The 25,318-nt window shown below is 36.8% G+C and overlaps 1 protein-coding gene across 2 annotated transcripts in view; it reads right to left on the reverse strand.

Moving 5' to 3' along the window:
* Positions 1 to 25,318, reverse strand: part of LOC150075736 (protein lifeguard 2-like) — a 165,622-nt gene that overhangs the window by 90,251 nt on the left and 50,053 nt on the right. For both annotated transcript variants that reach the window (XM_090387424.1, XM_090387425.1), the window contains exons 4-5: positions 22,204 to 22,268; positions 6,242 to 6,295 (exon numbers count right to left, since the gene is read on the reverse strand). In XM_090387424.1, coding sequence (XP_090243550.1) covers positions 6,242 to 6,295; positions 22,204 to 22,268 — 119 coding nt within the window. The remainder of the gene's footprint in view (positions 1 to 6,241; positions 6,296 to 22,203; positions 22,269 to 25,318) is intronic.

Consider the following 25,318-nt stretch of genomic DNA (forward strand, 5'->3'; position numbering starts at 1 on the left):
GGGTTTGCTTACTTCCTTTGCTGCCTCCTTTAATATAACTGGATAGATCCCATCCACCCCAGGTGCCTTTTTTATGTTTGTCCTCAACAATCTCTCCTCCACTTTCCTCTCAGTTATTACAAAATCATCCAGCTCACTGCCAATGTTTACTTTACCTACATCATTCTCCTTCCTGAATAACTCCTCATGCGTGAATGTAGATGCAAAATACTCGTTTAGATTGTTAGCCACCTGAGCAGGATCCTCAACTGTTGAACCATCAATATCCAGTGGACCAATCTGATTCATCCCTTTCCTTTTCGAGTTCAAGTATGTAAAGAACTCTTTTCTGTTTTTCTTTGCATCCTTTGCCAAGGATTTTTCATAGTCTGCCTTTGCCTGCCTAATCTCCTTTGTGACTTGGTTACAGACCAACTTATATCTATCATAGGCTTCCATGTCACCCATTAATTTGTATGTATCCCATGCATTTTTCTTCTCTGCCACATGTCTCATTAGTTCATCTGACAACCATTTAGGCCTAAACCTTGAACAATATTTCTTAGTTGGTATGTAAAGCCTGGTAGCCTCCAAGATTAGTTCCTTGAATGCTTCCCATTTTGAGTTTGCTGTTGGTAACATCATCAGTTGGTCCCACTGTATAGAATTTAAATACTGTCTCAGACCATCATAGTCGCCTTTACGAAAACAAAAACCCTTCCCTTTACCTCTGATGGTAGTTACCTCCTTGAGTAAATCCCACTTCAACACACTGTGATCACTGCCACCTAGTGGTTCATTTATCTGCAGGTTCTTAATGCATGAAGAATCACTACTGATAATCAGATCAAGAGTATTGCTCCCTCTTGTTGCCTCACGAACATGCTGATGTAGAAAACAATCATCCAATAAATCCACAAAAGCCTTGCTAGTGTGCGAGTGACCAACCCACAAATTCCAGTCAATATCTGGGAAATTAAAGTCCCCCATTATAAGACTCTCTGATTTACTGGCCCACTCTATTTCCCTGTACAATATCTTATTATACTCATCAGAGTCATTAGGCCTATAGCACACTCCTACTCTCAATTTTGATTTCCCTATGCTTATGTCACACCAAACTGACTCGACGCTGCCCTGTCCATCGATGTCGACTGGCTTCACTTCCTTGGACTTTATGTGTTTCTTAATTAATAGCATAACCCCTCCTCCCCTCCTGTCCTGTCTATCCTTTCTATACACATTGTATTCCCCAAATTCCAGTTCCGCATTACTTATATCTGTGTGACACCACGTCTCTGATATCCCAACAATATCTGCCTTTGATGTTTTGAGCAATACCTCAAATTCATCAAATTTATTTACCAAACTCCTAGCATTGGTGTACACGCAAGTATACATGCACCTGTTTCTATTCTTAGCTACCCTAACACAACCCATGTGTTTACTTGTACCGCAATGACTACCAGCAGTCTCTGAAATATCCTGCATCTTGTTTTTCAGACTTCTGCTCATTTCAATAGAAGCAGTGCAAGAATCACTTCCACCTCTGCCACTGGCTACTGTTAATCTATTAGTCCTTGTATCCCCCCCAACTAGCAGTTTTCCGACCCACCTAACACTGCCTCGACAGCATCAGCAAAAATTCTTGCACCCTTTCTATTTAAGTGTATCCCATCCCTGTAGAAGCAATCTCTCCTGTTAACAAGTACAGTCCAGGCTGAAAAAAATTCTACCCCTTGAGCCTTGCACAATCCCTCCAGGGCCGAATTGATCGACAAGGCTCTCATCATATACTCCCTCCTATCGTGTCTGGGCAGAATTGCAGACACTTTCAAGTTCAACCCTAATTCACGGCTTTTTTTCAACAGTGACCTGTACTTGCTAAGTAATTCCGCCGGTCTCCTACTCTTAATATCATTAGTGCCAACGTGTACAACTATATCACCTTTTGTGCCCTTAAAAGATGATATCCACTCTACAACGTCATCAACCTTTGCCCCTGGCAGACATACCCTGGTCCTATTCCACCTATCCTTTTTACAAATATAGTAAATAAATTTAGTAAATAAATTTTTACAAATTTAGTAAATAAATTTGATGAATTTGAAGTGTTGGTCAAGACATCAAAGGTGGATATTGTTGGGATAGCAGAGACGTGGTGTCACACAGATATAAGGAATGCTGAACTGGAGTTTGGGGAGTACAATGTGTACAGAAAGGATAGACAGGATAAAAAGGGAGGAGGTGTTGTGCTGTTAATTAAGAAAAACATAAAATCAAAAGAAGTGCATCCAGTTGATATAGATGAACAGTGTACTGTTGAGTCAGTTTGGTGTGACATAAGCACTGTGAAAGCAAAAATAAGAGTAGGAGTGTGTTATAGGCCTAATGACTCGAATGAGTACAATGAACAATTGTACAGAGAAATAGAGTGGGCTAGTAAATCGGAATGTCTTATAATGGGGGATTTTAACTTCCCAGATATTTACTGGAACTTGTGGGTTGGTCACTCACACACTAGTCAGACTTTTGTGGATTTATTGGATGATTGTTTTCTGCAGCAGCATGTTCGAGAGGCAACGAGAGAGAGTAATACTCTTGATCTGGTTATCAGCAGTGATCATTCGTGTATTAAGAATTTGCAGATAAATACACCATCAGCGGTAAAGGAAAGGGTTTTTGCTTCCGTAAAGGTGAGTACAGTAGTCTCAGACAGTTTTTAAATTCTGTACAGTGGGATCAACTGACGATGTTACCAACAGTAAATTCTAAGTGGGAAGCATTCAAAGAATTAATCATGGATGCTACTAAAAGTTTCATACCTATTAAGAAATATTGTTCAAGGTTTAGGCCTAAATGGTTATCTAATGAACTAATGAGACTAGTAACAGAGAAGAAAAATGCATGGGATGCATATAAATTATCAAGCAACTCAGAAGCCTATGGCAGATATAAGCTAGTCTGTAATCAGGTCACAAAGGAGGTTTGGCAGGCGAAGGCAGATTACGAGAAATCCTTGGCAAAAGATGCTAAGAAAAACAGCAAGGATTTCTTTACTTATATAAACTCGAAAAGGACGGGGATAAATCTGATTGGTCCACTTGACATCGATGGTTCGAATGTTGATGATCCTGCTCAGATAGCAAACAAACTGAATGAGTATTTTGCATATACATTCACACATGAGGAATTATTAAGGTTTGAAAATGGCAGAAGGTTATCAAATTGTAGCAGGATACTTAATGATTTTCTAATAACTGAAAGCAAAGTGGAGGAGAAATTGTTGAAGTTAAACATAAGAAAAGCACCTGGGGTGGATGGGATCTATCCAGTTATATTAAAGGAGGCGGCAAAGCAACTAAGCAAACCCTTAGCCATAATTATGAGAGCATCCTTGTACTCAGGGGAGGTCCCCATGGACTGGAGATGTGCAAATGTATCCCCAATTCACAAAGGGGGATCGAAGAGTGACACGAGTAATTACAGACCAGTTAGTTTAACTTCTGTTCCGGGTAAATTATTGGAGTCACTGGTTAAAGATGCATTGCAGGATCATCTAGACAAGACTGCAGCAATAATTCAGACACAGCATGGGTTTGTTAAGGGAAAGTCTTGTCTGACAAATTTGATAAGATATTATGATGTGGTTACAAAGGAACTGGATGCAAAAAATAATTTTGATATCATATATTTGGATTTCAGGAAAGCTTTTGACACTGTTGCGCATGGAAGACTATTGTACAAATTGGAGCAGAATGGTATTAAGGGTAAGTTGCTACAATGGATAAAAGGATGGTTAAGTGGGAGAAGACAGAGGGTGGTAATCAATGGGTGCTGCTCTTCGTGGACTAATATTATTAGTGGAGTCCCACAGGGTTCGGTGTTAGGTCCACTGTTGTTTTGTATATTTATCAATGATATTGATGAAGGTATATCAGGCTTAATGTTGAAGTTTGCAGATGATACAAAGGTTGGCAGGGTTGTTAATGACAGTAATGGCAGTGTGCTACTGCAACAAGATCTAGATAATTTGGGCAGATGGGCTAAGAAGTGGCAACTGAAGTTTAACCTTGACAAATGCAAAGTACTGCATATGGATAGAAGTAACCCCAGAGAAACGTACCGTGTGGTACTACACTTAAGGTGGTAGAAAGGGAAAAAGACCTGGGAGTAATTGTGCAGTCAGATATGAAGTTTTCTGAGCAATGCAGACAGGGTGCTAGGGCAGGTCATGGGATTTTGTCAATGATATATAGGAATTTTGCTAGCAGGGAGAAGGAGGTGATTGTCCCTCTGTATAAGGCAATGGTCAGGCCACGCCTTGAGTACTGCGTACAGGTCTGGAGGCCTCATTTTAGGAAGGATGTAGAGCTGCTGGAATGAAAACAGAGAAGGACAATGAGATTGGTGAGAGGAACAAAGCGGTGTTCTTCCCAAGAAAAGTTTCAGCTCTACAAATTGCAGCATCTGAAGACTAGGATGCCTGTGAGGTAATCTTATTGGGGTGTTTAAGGCTTTGAAAGGATTGAGAAAGCTCAATGCTGATGGGATTCTTCCTCTTGTTCAGACTACACACATGAGGAGAAAGGATGGCTGCAGAATAAATGTGCTGAAGTTTTCCTTTAGCCAGCGAGTGGTTCATTGTTGGAATAAACTTAGATCAGTTGTAGAAGTTGAAAGCTCGAATAAATTCAAGGAAGAACTAGACAAACTATTAGAGGGAATGGTCAGGTGAAATGGAATTTTTTTTTCCTGCTATTATATAACCTTGCTTACTTGCATCATTTGCCACTGCTAATGCTATCCCGACTGCTCTCTTTTGAACAGATTGAAGGAGCTTGAGAGAGGTTTTGGTGGTACCAACCCAGACGTGGGTACAATATTCCATGATAGGGTAGATTTGAGATTTGTTCAGAGTGAGTAGTTGTTGAGAAGAAAAGTAACACCAAGAGTGAAAAAGGCCTTTTTTTTTTTTTTTGATACTGAGGTAGCAACATTTGTCATGTTTGTCAAGAGAGATTAGAAGTCAGAGTAATCTCTGAATAGAGATATCATCCTGTCTAGAAATCTGTCATTGAAAATTACTACTGGAGCAATAGACACTTCTTGCATTAAATAGGAGTTTTAGAAGGATTTAAGCTAAGTTTTCTCTGCACCACTGGAGAATTACCTGGAGACTATCATTTAAGGAACTGGAGTAGATATTCACAAAGTTGAATATCCAGAGGATTTCTAGTCAGTGGAAGAATGGAAGGTCATTAATATTCAAGAGAAAAAGAGTGGGAGAAAGAACTGAAACTAGGAGAACATCAACATTAGTGTACAAGTTAGAAGAAGAAAGGCAACCTGTCACACAGAAAACAGCAGTAAGAGAGAAAAACTGGATAGCTGATTGCAAAAAAGTCAGCAATTTACAAGATGGGAGTTGTTTAGAAGAATTTAATGCCAAAAACTAGCAAAACACAGAAATGCTAAGAGCAACTGCTTGAGTTTCATAAAACTTCAGTTTCACTAATTGCATTCAACAATACTGGAAAAAAGGTTTTGTGTGTCAGGAATCACATCAGTAAGGAATTCTTGCAACAACCAACCAACCAACATTTACTAAAGTAGAAACAAAAGTTGGAAATAAAAATTAAAATAGGTTAACAAATGTACCAGCCACCTCTGTCACATGTCACTTTGTTATTTATATTGTTTTGCACTTCCCACTATTAAGTTTACAAAGAAGCTCTCCACCTCAAAAGCTCCTTGTCTATATCTATTTTTTTGTGTTTAGATGTACTCTTAACTTATTTTACTTATTTGTATATTTTCACCATTTTTATTACTATTCTTTTATCTGTTCATAATTATTTTAATTCCATCCTTGTAATTATATTTTAGTTGGTGTCACAAGAAATCCTTATGGAGCAGGGCTTGCAGAGTGATTTATATATATCGATCTTTTCCTTTTTATTTTATCTAAAATTTTCACAATGCACCCAATATGAAATGATCACCAGTGCAACGATCACTTGTTTTTAGCAAGTACTTTCAGTGCTTGTGGGGTCATTGGTGAAGTTTAATTTATTTGCACAATACATATGTTATTTGAATAGAAAATTTATACTTTATTTCAAATTAGTTTAGAAAAATAGTCTTTTAATAACTTGCTATTTTAATCCAACGGAATGATTTTAGTTTACCACAAATTTTTATTAAACATTTGGACCTCTGATATAATTTAAGTTTGCATTTGACACTTAGTAATACTTACTATGAAGCAACGTAGGGCATTAGATTTTCCTGCACAAACATTTTAACATGAGGCCTATAGAAAATACAAATCAAAGTTTATAAGATGAAAAAGACTAAAAATGAACCTGTATAAAAATAACTATATTAATCCAGTATAAATTCAAATATAGAGCCAATAAATTTAGCTTTAAAATTCATAACATTTTTAACAATTTTCACATGTGATCATGCAAAATTTACTCTAAACAAATAATGAACTGCACGTAATAATTAACAGTGCTTTTCTCACTTAAAAGCACTACTGGCATCACCAGAAGGCTACTCCATTGTTTAAAGTTTGAGGCACTGCCATAGCAGTACCTCAAATTTTAAACAATAGAATAGCTTTTCAGTGGGATCAATTAGAACAGTGGTTCCTGAACACCAGTCTGCAACAGTTTGCACTGATCCAGGTTTTGTTATATCAATATAACAAAACATGTGAATGTAAAGAGAACGTCTTTACTGCTTTTATGATGTTAAAATGTACTTACATCAATGAAATGACTTTTTCTTCTTTATGCTCTTACTTGGCTGATAAAATAAAAAGCTAGCCAATGCTATTTGCCTTTTCTTTCTTTTTTTTTTTACTGGTCTATGAAATCCAAACATCTGGAAACCACTAAATTAGTAGTGGTAGTGGAAAATTATGAAAGAAAGCAAAAAAGCTTATAGAGCAACAGCAAAAAAAAAAAAAAAAAAAACCCTTCCCATTTCACCTATCCATCCACTCCGATGGATAAGTGAAATGGGAAGTTTGTCTAGTTCTTCCTTTAATTTATTCAAGCTATCCACTTTCACATCAGATAGAAGTTTGCTCCAGCAATCAAACACCCACTTGCTAAAGTAGTAGTAATAATGGCATGTGATGCAAGAAAGCAAGTGTATGAGATTATGCAGCATCAGTCAAAAAAAAAAGAAAAAAAAAAAATCACACCATTCCCTCCAAATGCCTGTCCAGTTCCTCCTTAAATTTATTTAACCTATCAACTTCCACAATGACAGGCAAACTTCTGCTTGTAAATTCTGCATCTATTCTACAACCATCCTTCCTCAATTGATTTTATGCCCTCTCATGTGTGTTGTCTGAGCAACAGGAAGAATCCCATCAGCACTGAGCTTGCTTAATTGCTTGTACACCAACGTTCAAAGCCTAAAACACCTCAATCATATCACCTTGTAGGTGCCTCAATCATATCACCTTGTAGGTGCCTAGTCAACAGACACAGCAATTTGCAGAACTGAAGCCTTTCTTGGTAAGAGCATCCCTTTGTTCCCCTCACCAATCTCATTGCCCTTCTCTGTACTCGTTCCAGCAGCTCTACATCCTTCCCAAGAGGCCTCCAGACCAGTATGCAGTACTCAAGTTGTGGCCTGACCATTGCCTAATACAAAGGGATAATCACCTCCTAATCCCTGCTAGCAAAATTACCGTATATCATTGACAAACACCAGAGCTGTCCTGGCAGCCTGTCTACACTCCTCAGACAACTTCATAACTGACTATACATTTTCCACTACCCTGAGTGTAGTACCACACAGTTGGTACATTAATGTGGGATTACTACTACAATGGGCAAAGGTACAGAAATGTTGCAGATGAATTGCAAATAGTCTGCAACCATGGAAGAATTGATCTTGCCTGTATTTAGAAGCCGTACAAATGTAACAACAGAGCCATTGACTATTCACATGTTGTCGAAATACAACATTGCTAAACAAATTTATCCCGAAGAACTGACCATAGAAAGAACCAACACGTAGATAGTCAAATCACAATAACAAAACTTCGTATACACCAAACACTACGATAAAAGAGACCAGTTTATCTTCCCAGCTATTAAACTAACTAACTGGGAAACTAAATTAGCCAAAAATATACATGAAAACGTGATCAGAAACCAAACCAACAGAATTATACACATATGCAATAGCCTAGAAAGCATGATGGAATCTTTAATAAAACTGAAAAATACTCTCATCAAAAACAATATACCTGACAATTATAATCAGACACCATATAAATGTAGCCGCACAAGTTAAACTCAAACAGCAACCTACTAACATTAATCCTAATAGTATCTTAGAAAAAAAAAAACTTTTCCAGGGAACATAAACAGCTCCAATTAGAGCTGTAAATTGGCCCCCATTTGAACCCCAGGTTAATTGCACACAGGTGAGGCTCGTCACCTATCCGCACGGTACCTGGATGTCCAAAACCAAATCCCCACTAGCAGAGTTATTAACACCATGAATGTAAATACACAGGTCATCATCACCATGCAGGTATATTGCATTCCACTAAAACGAGATTTATTTACAAGCATGAAATATAACGAGAAATCACAGGGTTAATATTCCCAATGAATATATTTGTAAATAGTTATCCACAAGAACATACAGGGCCATCATGCCTTAGAAAAGCATTGCCAGTCCACTCCCTATGGATAACGTGTTTAATTTTAAGATCAATCATTTTAGTTTAATTTTAATACTACCAAGTCAATTTATTTCTATTATTTTTCATTTTTGGATTAAATGGATATCATATTGTATCTATTTCCCACAATAATACAAGCCAAAATATACAATTCCCCAAGATTTAAATTACAATTAACATTCAGCCAACTCTCAGGCATGCAAAGCATTAAATTTTACATAACACAAGGTAAACCATCATGCCAGAAATAAAACCTGGTACGTCTGCGCGACAAATAGTAAAACCCTAATGAAGGTGGGAAAATTGAACATTTTCAAACTGACCACCACAGGATATGGAGGTGAGGTACTATGATATTTAAATCTGATACATACCTGTAGTGCTTTGAATCTCCTATCACACTTTGCTGTCATATATGTAAACCACCCTGTTTATTTAAAATTAAGTACATATATTTAAAAATTTACCCTCATTATTCCAAATTATTCACCAAGTAATTACCTAAAGTTAACCTAGCAAAACTGGTATAGAAATTACAGAAATGGGTATGTATAATACATTCCTCTAGTACGGCTATATGTCTGCTCAAAGTCCCCAAGTGTATAGCAGAGGTATGGCCATGAGGGAGAATGTTGATTTTCACTAACTTTTGCTAATTTTCTATAAATTTACATTAATTTGTTGTTTTTAAATGTATCTAAGTTATATATTTTTATATATATGGCTATCCATACTAGGGATAGAATTAGATATAACAATCTAATTTATGTCCTCTCAGGTGATTATTCTGAGCAAAAAGAAGAATCTGATCAGCATTGAGCATGCTCAAACCATTCAAGGCTTTATACATCTCAATCAGATCACCTCGCTGGTGCTAGTCTTCAGACACTAATTTGCAAAACTTAAAGCCTTTCTTCGTAACAGCAACCCTTTGTTCCATTCACTAATCTTGCTGCCCTTCTCTGTACTCGTTCCAGCAACTCTACATCCTTCTTGAAATGAGGCCTCCAGACCTGTATACAGTACTCAAGGTGTGGCCTAACCATTGCCTTATACAAGGGAATAATCACCTCCTTATCCCTGCTAGAAAAATTCCTATATATCATTGACAAGACACCATGAGCTATTCCTGCAGACTGTCTGCACTGAAAACTTCATATCTGCCTGCACAATTATTCCCAGTTCCTTATTATTCTCTACCACTGTCAGTGTAGTACCACAGAGTTGATACATTTCTCTGGGGTTACTGTTTCCCATATGTAGTACTTTACATTTCTCAATGTTAATTTCATTTGCCACCTCTCAGCCCATCTGCTCAACGTTTCCAGATCCTGTTGCAGAACCATGGCGTCAGTAGTGTCCTTAACAACCCTGCCAACATCTGTATTGTCTGCAAACTTGGACATTAAGCTTGATATACCATCATCAATATCATTTATAAATACAGAAAACAACAATGGACCCAACACTGAACTCTGAGGAACTCCAATAATAATAATATTAGTCCATGATGAGCAGTGTCCATTGATTACCACTCTCTGTCTTCTCCCCCTTAACCATCCCTTTATCCATAGCAGCAATTTGCCTCCAATGCCACACTGCTCCAATTTGTACAGCAGTCTTCCATGTGCAATAGTATCAAAAGCCTTTCTAAGATCCAAATATATGATATCAAAGTTATTCCCTGCATCCAGTTCCTTTGTGACTAAATCATAGTATCCAATCAAATTGGTCAGGCAAGACTTTCCCTTAACAAAACCATGCTGTGTCCGAGCTATAACTGAATTCTTGTCTAGATAATCCTGCAGTGCTTCTTTAAGCAGTGCCTCCATTAATTTTCCTGGAACAGAAGTTAAACTAACAGGTCTATAATTACTTGTGTCACCCTTTGATCCTCCTTTGTGAATGGGGTCACATTTGCACATCTCCAGTCCAAGGAAGCTCTCATAATTATGGATAAGGGTTTGCTTACTTCCTTTGATGCCTCCTTTAATATAACTGGATAGATCCCATCCACCCCTGGTGCCTTTTTACGTTTATCTTCAACAATTTCTCCTCCACTTTGCTCTCAGTTATTACAAAATCATCTACCTCACTGCCAGAGTTTAATTCACCTCTGGCATTCCCCTCCCTGAATAACTCGTGATGTGTGAATGTAGATGCAAAATACTCATTTAGTTTGTTAGCCACCTGAGCAGGATCATCAACAGCTGAACCATCAATATACAGCAAACCAATCTGATTCATCCCTTTCCTTCTAGAGTTTACATAGGTAAAGAACTCATTGCTGTTTTTCTTTGCATCCTTTGCCAAAGATTTCTCATAATTTTCCTTTGCCTGCCTAATCTCCTTTGTGAATTGGTTACAGACCAGCTTATATCTATCATAGGCTTCCATGTCACCCATTAATTTATATGTATCCCATGCATTTTTTTTCTCTGCCATATCTCTCTTTAGTTCATCTGACACCCAATTAGGCCTAAACCTCAAACAAGATTTCTTAGTTGGTATGTAAAGCATAGTAGCTTCCAAGATAAATTCATTGAATGCCTCCCATTTAGAATTTGCTGTTGGTAACAGCATCAGTTGGTCCCACTGTATAGAATTTAAATACTGTCTCAGACCACCGTAGCCGCCTTTACGAAAGCAAAAACCCTTCCCTTTACCCTCGATGGTAGTTACCTCTTTGAGTAATTCCCACGTCATCACACTGTGATCACTGCCACCTAGCGGTTCCGTTACCTGCATGATTCTTAATGCATGAAGAATCACTACTGATAATCAAATCAAGAGTATTACTCCCTCTAGTTGCCTCCCGAACATGCTGATGTAGAAAACAATCATCCAATAAATCCACAAAAGCCTTGCTAGTGTGCAAGTGACCAACCCACAAATTCCAGTCAATATGTGGAAAATTAAAATCCCCCATTATTAGACTCTCTTATTTACTGACCTACTCTATTTCCCTGTACAGTTTCTTATTATACTCATCATCATTAGACCTATAACACACTCCTCTCTCAATTTTGATCTTTCAATGCTAATGTCACACCAAACTGACTCGACACTGCATTCTCCAGCGATGTAGACTGGCTGCATTTTATGTGTTTCTTAACTAATAGCATAACCCCTCCTCCCTTCCTATTCTTTCTGTACACATTGTACTTCCCAAATTCCAGTTCTGCATTCCTTATATCTGTGTGACACCACGTCTCCGATATCCCAACAATATCTGCCATCGATGTTTTGAGCAATACTTCAAATTCATCAAATTCATCAAATTTATTAACCAAACTCCTAGCATTGGTGTTTACGCAAGTATACATGCACCTGTTCCTATTCTTAGCTACCCTAACACAATCCATGCGTTTACTTGTAATGAAATGACTCCCAGCAGAGCAGTCTCTGAAATACCCTGCATCTTGTTTTCCAGGCTGCTGCTCATTCCAATAGAAGCAGTGCAAGAATCACTTTCACCTCTGCCAGTGGCTATTGTTAATTTATTAGTTCTTGTATCCCCCCAAGCCAGCAGTTTTCCGACCCACCTAACACTGCCTGGATAGCATCAGCAAATATTCTTGCACCCTTTCAATTTGAGTGTATCCCATTTCTGCAGAAGCAGTCTCTCCTGTTATCAAGTACAGACCAGGCTGAAAAAAATTCTACCCCTTGGGCCTTGCACAATCTTTATAGGGCTGAATTGATTGACAAGGATCTCGTCATATACTACCTCCTATCGTGTCTGGGCAGAATTGCAGACACTTTCAAATTCAACCCTAATTCACGGCTTTTTTTCAACAGTGACCTGTACTTGTTAAGTAATTCCACCAGTGTCCTACTGTTAATATCATTAGTGCCAACGTGTACAACAATATCACCTTTTGTGCCCTTAAAAGATGATATCCGCTCTACGTCATCAACCTTTGCTCCTGGCAGACATACGCTTTTCCTGTTCCACCTATCCTTTTTAAATACCATTTTACCCGTATTCCTGACAATAGAGTCGCCAATAACTACTAGTTCCTGTGGGACCAGCGCATTCTGCCTTGGGAGTTGCTTCTGTGTTTCGTGATGATCAAGTGTAAGATCTGGCGTTGATGTGGGCAGCTGAGAGCTTGAAAGGCCCCTTAATTTAGATCCTTTGAGGGCATCCACCCTGTCCTTCAAGCTCTCATGTAGGCCCATAACAACACTGAGTTGTCACCTGATTTCCTCACACTCCTTACGTCGCGCATACACAAAGACATTCCCCTTGGTGATATCATGTCCTGTACCTGATTACTCCACAAACATCAAGCAAGCAGTGCATTTTAAAAGGCTGTGATTCAGAGGGCAACTGCCTCCTGAATCACAGCCTTTTAAATTACTTTCATTTTAAAATTACTTTCATTTTCCTACACATGAGGTCGCTTCACCTCTACATATACATGGCAACTATTTGGAAATCTCCTATGCTACATACGGGCATGCATTCCATGGCCCTCTCCCCAGCTTCAGCATGGGACATTAGTAAGTACCACCTCGACTCACAAATTTATTTTAAGTCCTCATTCTCTCTTCCCATCATCTTTCTTTCTTCGAATTTTACTTTCTTAGAATTTATTATTATTATTATAGTTATTAATATTAGTATTTCTTCTGTCTCTGAAGGGTAAGCCACGAGATATACATCTGCTTTCACACTCTTTTCCCGCATTTATACTGTCTGTTATCACAGTACATTACACTGCTTTGAGTATATCTCAAAACACGTGTTCGAAACAGAGGCCCCTACTAATTTGTTGCATTTCCCTTGGTTTTGGTGGCTGATCCCTGATGAAATCGCCAAAATCATCGCAATTGCAACAATGAGTAATTTTACTTTACTAGCTGCATGTTTTTTACAGGTACTTTCTTGCAATTTTACTATGGATTCAACAGATAGTTCTTTAGACTATACTACTCTTCCCTATACCTATAGGCTCTATATATTTTATATATATATGTATATATATATAAATGGTTTCAGTGAATGTATCTGGTATGATATATGACAGATGCATCTAAAAGTGCAAAGGAGCATTAAAGGATGCAAGAGTATATATAAGTTGTATTAATATATTGAATTAAGTATGCATAAATGGATGTGAAAGTTACACAAAGTGCCAGTAACTAGAAGGGTGAGGAAAGTAGAAAAAGACGTGTAGTAGATTTGTGAAAGGTGAAAGAATGTTAATATCCTAGAGGTTATGATGAATTACGAAATTTATGGGCTGTATTACCAAGCCAATATAAAGTGGGGAACTGTAAAGTAAAATTAGTACATCAAAATACTAATAAAATGAAATTGGCATAGCTGTCATCAGATATGGAGGGGAAACATTTTTAGTAAATGGTCTAATATAGGTAATGAAAAAATGCTTGATCTGATGTCAGCCGAAATAAATACTGATAAATGATTGGGTATTTCATCAGCTGACATCAGATCAAGCATTTTTGCATTACCTATATTAGACCATTTACTAAAAATGTTTCTGCCCCATATCTGATGACAGCTATGCCATTTTCATTTTATTTGCATTTTATTAGTATTTTGGTGTACTAATTTTACTTTACAGTTCTCCCACTTTATCTTGGCTTGGTAATTCATCCCATAATTTGCTTAATTCATCATAACCTCTAGGATATATTTACATTCTTTCTCCTTTCACAAATCTACTACACTTCTTTTTCTACTTTCCTCACCATTCTAGTTACTAGCACTTTGTGTAAATGTCACATCCATTTATGCATACTTAATTCAATATATTAATACAACTTACACACACACACACTTAACTTATTTAACTGAAGCAAAAGGATCAAGCTAATGGGAGTGCCGTGGCTCAGGTTTTCGAAAACAGTCAAGATGTATATTTTCTACTGTATTCACTGTTTTTGCCTTACATTAAGTTCCGCTTCTATATCATGTTACTTTACAGTCAATTCTCTATGCTTTCCTGGGATACATGCTACATGTGTTTAATCCGTTCTTAGCCAATCATAATTCTAAGTTCTATTACTTCCATTTTCCTACACATAAGGTTGCTTCACCTCTACATATACATGCCAACTATTAGTGGAAATTTCTCTCCTTTGAAATCTCCTATGCTATGTACGGGCATGCACTCCGTGGCCCTCTCCCCAGCTTCAGCATGGCACGTCAGTAAGTACCACCTCGACCCACAAATTTATTTTAAGTCCTCATTCTCTCTTCCCATCATCTTTCTTTCTTCGACTTTTACTTTCTTAGTATTTTTTATTATTATTACAGTTATTAATATTAGTATTTCTTCTGCCTCTGTAGAGTCAGCCACGAGATATGTCTGCTTCCACACTTATTTCTCGCATTTATACTCTCCATCATCACAGTAAATTATGCTGCTTTGAGTATATCTCATGTTCGAAACAGAGGTCCCTACTCATTTGTTGCATTTCCCTTGGTTTTGGTGGCTGACCCCTGATGAAATCGCAACTGCAACAATGAGTAATTTTACTTTACTAACTGCATGTTATTTACAGGTATTTTTTTGTAATTTTACTAAGAATTCAACAGATAGTTCTTTAGACTACTCTTCCCTATACCTATAGGCTCTATATATTTTATCTATATTCTTTATAGTTGCTAGTTTCTTCTACTATTAATGTAGTAACCTAGAACTATAATCCCTTATGCTTTTCATAGTCTGTTACAGCTTTCATACTCATTACCTCCTCTCTTAATAACTCAATACTATATACAGGATTGTTAAAATTAAAGTATCCCTATGTAGAGGGTTCTAGGGTTGGCGAAATTTGTCAACATTTTGCAATATCACTGTCCAGTGACGGAACAGGTGCGGGGTCCAGTCGGTGTTACTTGTTCAAAAATATGGCTGTAAATCCACACCACACTGCCACTTTTGGAAAGTGCAATGGATAACTCGAGGGTTTTCTGTTGCTCAAATGTGCCAGTTTTGCGTATTCACTTGTCCATTTAAGCAGAAGTGGGGTTCATCACTCCAAAGGATGTTCCATGGTCAAGTGATATCCACTGTTAATCGCACCAGAAACTGAAGTGCGTATGTAACATATCTGCATCACCATGCTTTAGATGCCGTAGCATATGCATCTTGTAAGGATAGTGAATAGTACCGCAACACCTGATGCATTACTAGCCTTACAGTGGAACATGGCATATCCATTTCACGAGAAACAGCTGGCACACTTGTGGTACCACATGGAGTTTGATTTGATAAATCCACAACAACCACAGCCACATCTTCAACAAAAGAGGAGTCGCTCGTTTTCGACCTTTACCTGGTTGAATACCAAGATGTTCCTAACGCTTCAAATTTTGCAATCATTTTGTGGACAGCACAAACAGTCATAGGTCCACCTGTGCCTTATGCGCTTCTGACGCCGGAATTCCCTGATAGCTGCAGCTGCATTGTTGCTGTTCTGATAGTACAGCTTAACTAATAGTGCCTTTTCCTGCAATGTTGTTGGCATTGCTGCTGTAGTGCAGGTAAACATTTACTGTATGATTTTGAAGTGACTGCTTTGCTTTTATACAGTACAGTAGAGCTGAGTAGTGGCACTGTGGCGATAACTTACGATTATGCAAATAACAAGTTATTTGCATAATCATAACTAAGACAGTTACATGCCATACAGTGACAAATTTTGTAACTATTTTTTTTTTCCAATAAATGGCGAGTGCATTCTTTATCGTACCTGTTGTTCAAATTTCTCTTCAGTACAACCCTTAGAACTCTCTCCAGAGTCTTCTACATAAGGATACTTTAATTTTAACAACCCTGTGTGTGTGTGTGTGTGTGTGTGTGTGTGTGCGCGCGCGCGTATCAGTATCAGTGGTGAGCCATTTTGTAAGGAGTACCATTCTCTGGATTCAGCCAATAAATAAATAATTATGGATTAAATAAGAAATAATTTAACTCACCGATTTGAACATAAACTCTAATCGTCTTGGTTTTAATGAAAATTCTTATAAAATCATGTCATGCAATTCATTTTTTCTTTCTAAATCAACAAGTATTTCTTTCTCTATTGATATTTGGGCTAGCGATGAGAGCTGTTCCTGAGTCATTGTATTCCTCAAACAGGATCGAATTCGACCAAGAACTGAGAAATTTCTTTCAGTTGAAACAGAAGTTACAGGTATTGTTAGGAGAAGTTGAATTAGCCTTGTTGTTTCTGACAATGCCGATAATAATCCTATTTCATGAAATGGTTCTAAAAGAGCATTGGCTGATTTGCATTTTCTAAAACTGCTGTCATGATAAACATATTTTAGTTCGTTGATTAAGGACTTGTAATCTATTATATTGGGATATTTGTTTTGGGGGGCATTAAGATGATGCATCGGAAAATCATTCAGAAAATTCTTGAAACATGTTCACATCAATCTCAAAAAATGCAAAATCTTGAATGCAAGCAAATCTTTTTCTCAATGAGAGCAATGTATTTTCAGTCAATTCAAAATACATGGTTTTGTAATTGATTGGCCTTCTAGTTCTTTTTCTTGGTGGAGAATTTGTATCGTTTGACTGTTCTACATCTTTCATGGTTTCTTCAAAAATATTGCGATACAATTCTTCAGTGCGACTACACTCAGTGAATTCAATAAAGTCATTTATCTTCTGTAGGGCAAACTTCATGTCAAGTTGTTTACATAGCAAAAGATCAAATAGTTTTTCCACTTTGGATAATATATGTTCAAAGCAATTGATGAAAAACATGAAACTGAAACCATTTAGTTTTATATTTCATTTAAAGTGTCTTCATCCCATCTTGCACTGTCATCCAAAATACTTTGGAACGCATTCATTAGAGCTTCACGATGTCTTTTAATTGATGACACTGTTCTAGTTCTATAGCACCACCTTGTTTCACACAGTGATGATGTATTAATATTGAACTTTCTCAGCACGGCTTTTTGTTTTGTGCTTGAAGAAAATTTTCTGAAAACTTGAGAAGTTGTGAAAAGAAAACTTTTACTCCATTAACTTTTTCTGACAGTTTACTTAAAACTTAATTAAATTTATGCGCATAGCAGTGAATAAAATGTCCAAACTTAAAACCCTTTTCTCTCAGCTTCGTTTGAACCTCGTTATGTTCACCAGCCATCACTGCTGACCCATTGTACGTTTGACTGACAAGCTTGTTCTTTGCATCGCTAAAGGTTTCTAACACGCTTCCCATCATTTCAGTAAGTCTTGCAGCACTTTTGTCTACACTGACATCATAAAATCCCCAAAATCTTTCATGTATTTGATACCCTGAAACATTTAATTATTACAGATAGTTGGGCAACACTGCACAAGCTGTCGTTTCAACTGCTTGCACTGAAATAAACTGGGCATTTTCAATTTCATTTCGAATGACACTGCCAATAACCTTATCGATGGAAATTATCCAGTCATTCTGAATTGTACTAGAAACTACCGAATGTTTAGACCCTTCCTTCTTTGAAAGCCATGATGCAAAACCACTGTCCATTTCCACAAAACAATTTAAGAGTTCACGATAATTACCTTTATTTAGGCTATCTTCTCCTTCATTATGTCCACGTAGTGGCAGTTCTAACTTACATAAATATAAGACTGTATTGAAAAATTGCTTTAAATATTGTCTATTTTCTTGAACTTGTCTATTATAATTTTCTCTTTGGAGCTTCGCAGTGCTACTAATGGCACATGTAATGTGTATCTGACAAAACATTTTCAAACACTTATAATTATTCAAATGACTTGAAGATTTTGCATGATAATAGCTGTCGCTCAAAATATTTCTAAAATTAGAATAACCAGTATCTGTCCAGGATTGATTTGACTTGGGCTGGTATAGTAAACACAGTGAGTAGTACAATTTTTTGCTTGAGAGGCTTCCACATAACCAATCTATTTGTTTGTACAGTTTATGTTGAAATGAACGATTGCCTACTTTTGTATTAAATTAATGGCTTGGGATGGCCTGTCTTAATTGCTCTCTGCTCAGTGATATTTCATCTTCCAAATGGTTTTTCTTCCAATGATAACACAAAATCATCCATCTTGGATATGATTTTAAAATAATATATGAAAAATAATAATACGTAACACAATAATTCTTAACAATAACAACATTATATATGCAGCTAACCAGCACACAAAACAACAAATTGAAAGCAAACAGGAAGCAAGATGCTACCTATCACTAGTATTTTAAATTAAATACTCTAACCAAGCGAAGCGACATTGGCACGAGTTGAAGTATTTCATCATCGATAGATGTATAAATATTATTTTTTTATACAGAAGGTGAAAGATTAGATAAAAACAGTAATTTGTAACTGACATACAAGCAAAAAAAGTCAGTTAAGTGATAAATTTGAAATACATAACATTACTTGTTTTTGGATATGATGACTCAAGCTCTATATTAGTCTATAATAAGCCGCTAACTCACACCAATGAGAGATGGCATGCATGCCGCAGTTGCTACTGATATATATACACTGGTGTTCAAAGAAAGTGCATCACCTAGGAATTTCATATTGCTAACCCTTTTTAACGATGGTATGTTACATTGACTAGCATCACAAATAGAAATATAAGCAAAAGATATTTATTAATAGTTAAGATAGTATGAATCAGAGATGTAATACTCAATATGTTCTACGTTGATAATAATATTAGTAAACTAATAAGAGGAGTTTACCTCAATATCGTACGTGGAACACTTCCGTATGATACCCTCCAGAAATTAAAACGGAAAAAACGAAAAAAATCGCAACTTACCGGTACATAAAAGTAAAATATAAATAATTAAAGAAAAATATAAATAATCAATTTAACACAATTCAAAAACAATTAAAATTCAAATTAACGCAATTAAAAGAATCTAACAAAAATATTCAAAACGATTTTCCTTCCTTTGCCAGGAAGGAAAATCGTTTTGAATATTTTTGTTAGATTCTTTTAATTGCGTTAATTTGAATTTTAATTGTTTTTGAATTGTGTTAAATTGATTATTTATATTTTTCTTTAATTATTTATATTTTACTTTTATGTACCGGTAAGTTGCGATTTTTTTCGTTTTTTCCGTTTTAATTTCTGGAGGGTATCATACGGAAGTGTTCCACGTACGATATTGAGGTAAACTCCTCTTATTAGTTTACTAATATTAATAGTTAAGACAAAGCTAAGTAATATTTGACAGGTGCTCTCAAAATATTCCAAAGTGAGTATTTGAGACCTTTATACAATAGTTTTGGTAAACACAAGAATTATGGCTGAAATGTTATCAGAGGCCCTCAATTTGCTTCAATTTAGCATTTTAAATGGAAAACAAAATGAAAAGTTCGCCAGGTGCAAACTAATATTTAGTTGAACCGCCTCTGGCCCTGATGACAGCAGCACACCATCAAGGCACTGACAAGATCAATTCCAAACACAAATTATGGCTTCCTGAAGTTCATGAAGGGTCTTTGGCTGCTTTCTGGCAACTGCAGATTCCACACAATGCTATATAGTGCTCTATAGGATTCAGGTCTGGGCTGTTTCCTGGCCAGCTAACAGGTGTAATGGATTGTTCTTCCAACCATTTTTTCACCTGTAACAAATGTAAACACATTACTGTCAAACCTCTAATGCCAAAATGAAGCTTAAAATGAGGCCTCCATTTAAGAAGGATGTCGAGCTGCTGGAACGAGTACAGCGAAGGGCAACAAGATTAGTGAATGGAACAAAGGGTTGCTCTTATGAAGAAAGGCTTAAGTTTTGCAAATTACAGTGTCCGGAGACTAGGCACCTGTGACGTGATCTGATTGAGGTGTATAAAGACTTGAATGGTTTGAGCATGCTCAATGCTGATGGGATTCTTCCTCTTGCTCAGAATAATTGCGTGAGAAGGGATAAATTCAAATTGAGGAAAGACAGTTGTAGGATAGATGTGCGGAAGTATGCCTTTAGCCAGCGGGTGGTTGATTGCTGGAACAAACTTCCATCTGTTGTTGTAGAAGTTGATAGCTTAAATAGATTCAAGGCAGAACTTGACAAACATTTGGAGCGAGTGGATGGGTGAAATAATAGTTTCTTTTTTTTTTTGCTGATGCTATATAAGTTTGCTTTCTTGCATCATGTGCTAATGCAACTACATAAGTGCCTACTTTCACTTTTTGCCCAATGACAAGGAGCAGAGTCGTCCTGAAAGATGCAGTTACTTGGCAGGTTGAAATGGTCTCTAATGGTTGGCAGCAATTTGCCTTCCAATACAGCCAGGTATCCATTGGCATTTACGGAACCCTTTATAAAATGATATGGGGTGATACGAAATGCACCCCCATATCATTTGACTGGTAGGGAATTTCACTGTAGACACCATACAGTCTGCATGGTATTCTTCACCACGTCTACGGCAAATTGTTTGTCTCCCATCAGAGCCATGCAGGTTGAATTCATCTGAGAAAATAACTTCCACTGCTCGGGGTGCATTTGACATGCTCCTTACACTAAATTAATTGCGCCATTTTCATTTTTTGTTTGAGGAGGGGCTTCTTCTTAGGACGACTGGCTACAAGTCCATTTTTGAAGAATACCAAGCAGAGACCATACAGTCTGCATGGTATTCTTCACCACGTTTACGGCGAATCGTTTGTCTCCCATCAGAGCCATGCAGGTTGAATTCATCTGAGAAAATAACTTCCACTTCCACTGCTCGGGGTCCATTTGACATGCTCCTTACACTAAATTAATTGTGCCCTTTTTGTTTTTTGTGCGAGGAGGGGGCTTCTTCTTAAGAAGACGGGCTAAAAGTCCAGTTTTGAAGAGGCGTCTTCTGACTGTTACTGTGCTTGCTACCACTCCTGTATGTTCTTCCCATTCTAATTTCAGCTCAGACTAAGAAGAAGCTTTACAGTTTTTAAGGCATAAGCGCTTCAAAATGCACTCCTATTTTGGCATAAGACTCGTTTGCATCCGGTTCCTTTTTTCCTATCAGCAGAACCAGTATTTTTGAGTTTGGAAAGAAATCTACACAGTGTCAACTGATTACAAGACACTATAAGCAATATGATGGGAAGAACATCCTTCCTCACGTAAAGCAACAATAGCACTCTTTCTTCTTGGCGTCAACTGCATGTAACTCGCCATCCTGACACAAGCAAGGAATGACTGCAACTCTTGCAGAGCATGCTTATATAGCTGAAAGTAACAGCTGATGCAATATTATTTCATTACCTACGCGTGTCAATCTTATCTGATGCAATCTGTAAGAAATATTGCTTATGTTATTCGGATGACAATTACAATTTTAAGGGGTGATGCACTTTCTTTGAACACCAGTGTATATATTATTTTTTTTTAATCAGTAAAATTAGGTGGTGTAGTAATTTTAAAAAGAAGGGGACACTTAAGGCAACAATGTAAAACACAATAGAGGCTAAAAATTAAAGTAAAGAGTAGCAGAACTACATTTATCCAAAGAAATTAAGATTTACTTACTCCAGAAGGAAAAGTGCTATAACACCCACTGTGAATACCAATTGAGTCAAAAGAATTCCATATACCTGAAAAAAAAAAAAAAAGGGAATGTGTGTGTGAGAGAGAGACAGAAATGCTATTGTTTGAATATATAAAATTTTCAAAAAATATCTTTTCTACAACTTTTTACTTTTTTGAATACTGTTTACATCCCAAGTCTTCATTGATGTTCTCGAATAAAAAAATTCTTTATCTTGTTATCTTCTTAGAACTAAACTGCATTTTATATTCTGGTACACTGCTATTTCAGATCTGCACACCGGGAACTATAGATGTAGGTTCATATAGGATAAAATGTCAGTTCAAGGTAAAATATAGAGGACTAAGTAATAATAATAACAATAAGGGCTTAATTGATGGTATTCACCCCAATGAATCTGCTTAGTTACATGGTACTGAAGTGGAAATAAAGTTTAAAATAAATAAAGATGGAATTGTTAAAAACCTGTACTTAATATTTGCTCAAGGAAGAAGAAGTGCACTACCTCATCCCTGGTTGTCATTTATAAAATATTAATATGAGAACAAGGTGAAGCCAATAGTCACAACGAGTGACTTTCGTGAAAAACGTCTTTGGTTGGCAATGATAGGAGAAAAGGAATTATGTATTTAAAGAATTCCTATGTTCCCAGACACGTGGGAAAGAATTCCTATGTTCGAGACGTGGGAACTTTATATGCATAAGGCTCCAGACCAGTGAAAGGTTTGTTGGAAGTTTAGTGTTTAGAACATTAAATTTAGTGTTACTGCAACACCATTCTATGACAAGCGCCTCATGTTGGAACATTTTGTAATTAGATCCTAATTTAATAATTGCAATGGCTGAATCGATTAGGGGATTGTGGTTGTGAGGGTGCACATGTGTGCAAGTTCGGTGCCGGCTTGATTAGTTCTGAAGCTATTATGGTGATAATAAGCACGTGTATTGGAAATTTTTGTGGTGCCATATTTTGCGGTAGTGCTCCCTATGTAGCATGCGTTACAACCGGATTGACATTTAATTAAATATATAACGTTGTTGATGTCACTTATTGAATATTCATGTATATCCAATAAGTGACATCAACATTTTATGTATTAAACACAGTCCCTAATTTATTACACAAAGAAAATATTAGCGTTATGTCTGTATTAGCAAACACTTGGCGAAGCTGTCTGGCGAGTCTGCTGTGATAGGGGAGGACAATGCATGTGTTTTGTTTGTTGTTCTGGTTGGTGCTATGATTATGTGGGTTATTGGCATTATTTCTTGCAACAGAAATTTTGTGTTGAATTAGTTCTCAACAGAATAAAGGAAGTGACCTGTAAAATAAATTAAATAAAATAACGGTAGCTGGCATCAGATAATGGTGGATAAATTTAGCACTAGTTCAAAAAAAGGGGGGAATAGAAGAAAAATACAATTAAATCTGATGTCAGTGAAAATAAAAGTTGATACATGATCAGGATTTTCATCAGGGGACTACACCTGATCATGTATCAAAGGACTGTGTTTCCATACTACTTGTCCAAAACTGTGTAATAGTGGAAATTTGAAAATAAAGTAAAAATAATTGAAAAGAAAAGCAAAATAACTCCTACAAAGTATGGACAATATAGTCCCTATGCAGTGTTTATAATGAAAGTTACAGTAAAATTTAATATCAGAGTTACAGTATGTTAAAAGAATTAAACAGAATTTAATACCAAAATTACAGTATGTTAAAAGTTAAAAGAATTAAAGTAAATAAATACAGATAAGTCAAAAACTTAAAATCTATACGTGAAATATAAAACCAAATGGGTAGGAAATGACAGTGCAAAAACACAAATAGTCAATTCGATAGCCGCAACCAAAGCACTAACAAACAGGGACCATATGTACAGTGGTCTAAACAGTGGGATAAACTGACGATGTTACCAACAGTAAATTCTAAGTGGGAAGCATTCAAGGAATTAATCGTGGATGCTACTAAAAGTTTAATACCTATTAAGAAATATTGTTCAAGGTTTAGGCCTAAATGGTTATCTAATGAACTAATGAGACTCGTAACAGGGAAGAAAAATGCATGGGATGCATATAAATTATCAAGCGACTCAGAAGCCTATGGCAGATATAAGCTAGTCTGTAATCAGATCACAAAGGAGGTCAGGCAGGCGAAGGCAGATTACGAGAAATCCTTGGCAAAAGATGCTAGGAAAAACAGCAAGGATTTCTTTACTTATATAAACTCTAAAAGGAAGGGGATGAATCTGATTGGTCCACTTGACATCGATGGTTCGACTGTTGATGATCCTGCTCAAATAGCAAACAAACTGAATGAGTATTTTGCATCTACATTCACACATGAGGAATTATTAAGGTTTGAAAATGGCAGAAGGTTATCAAATTGTAGCAGGATACTTAATGATTTTGTAATAACTGAGAGCAAAGTGGAGGAGAAATTGTTGAAGTTAAACATAAGAAAAGCACCTGGGGCGGATGGGATCTATCCAGTTATATTAAAGGAGGGGGCAAAGCAACTAAGCAAACACTTAGCCATAATTATGAGAGCATCCTTGGACTCAGGGGAAGTTCCCAAGGACTGGAGATGTGCAAATGTATCCCCAATTCACAAAGGGGGATCGAAGGGTGACACGAGTAATTACAGACCAGTTAGTTTAACTTCTGTTCCGGGTAAAATAATGGCGTCACCGGTTAAAGATGCACTGCAGGATCATCTAGACAAGACTGCAGCAATAATTCAGACACATTGGTTTGTTAAGGGAAAGTCTTGTTTGACAAATTTGATAAGATATGATGTGGTTACAACGGAACTGGATGCAAAAAATAATTTTGATATCATATATTTGGATTTCAGTAAAGCTTTTGACACTGTTGCGCATGAAAGACTATTGTACAAATTGGAGCAGAATGGTATTAAGGGTAAGTTGCTACAATGGATAAAAGGATGGTTAAGTGGGAGAAGACAGAGGGTGGTAATCAATGGGTGCTGCTCTTCTTAGACTAATGTTATTAGTGGAGTCCCACAGGGTTCGGTGTTGGGTCCACTGTTGTTTTGTATATTTATCAATGATATTGATGAAGGTATATCAG

Source organism: Mastigoproctus giganteus, chromosome 13 (genome assembly GCF_048544385.1).
Source record: "Mastigoproctus giganteus isolate SK-2022 chromosome 13, ASM4854438v1, whole genome shotgun sequence".
NCBI classification, from domain to species: domain Eukaryota; kingdom Metazoa; phylum Arthropoda; class Arachnida; order Uropygi; family Thelyphonidae; genus Mastigoproctus; species Mastigoproctus giganteus.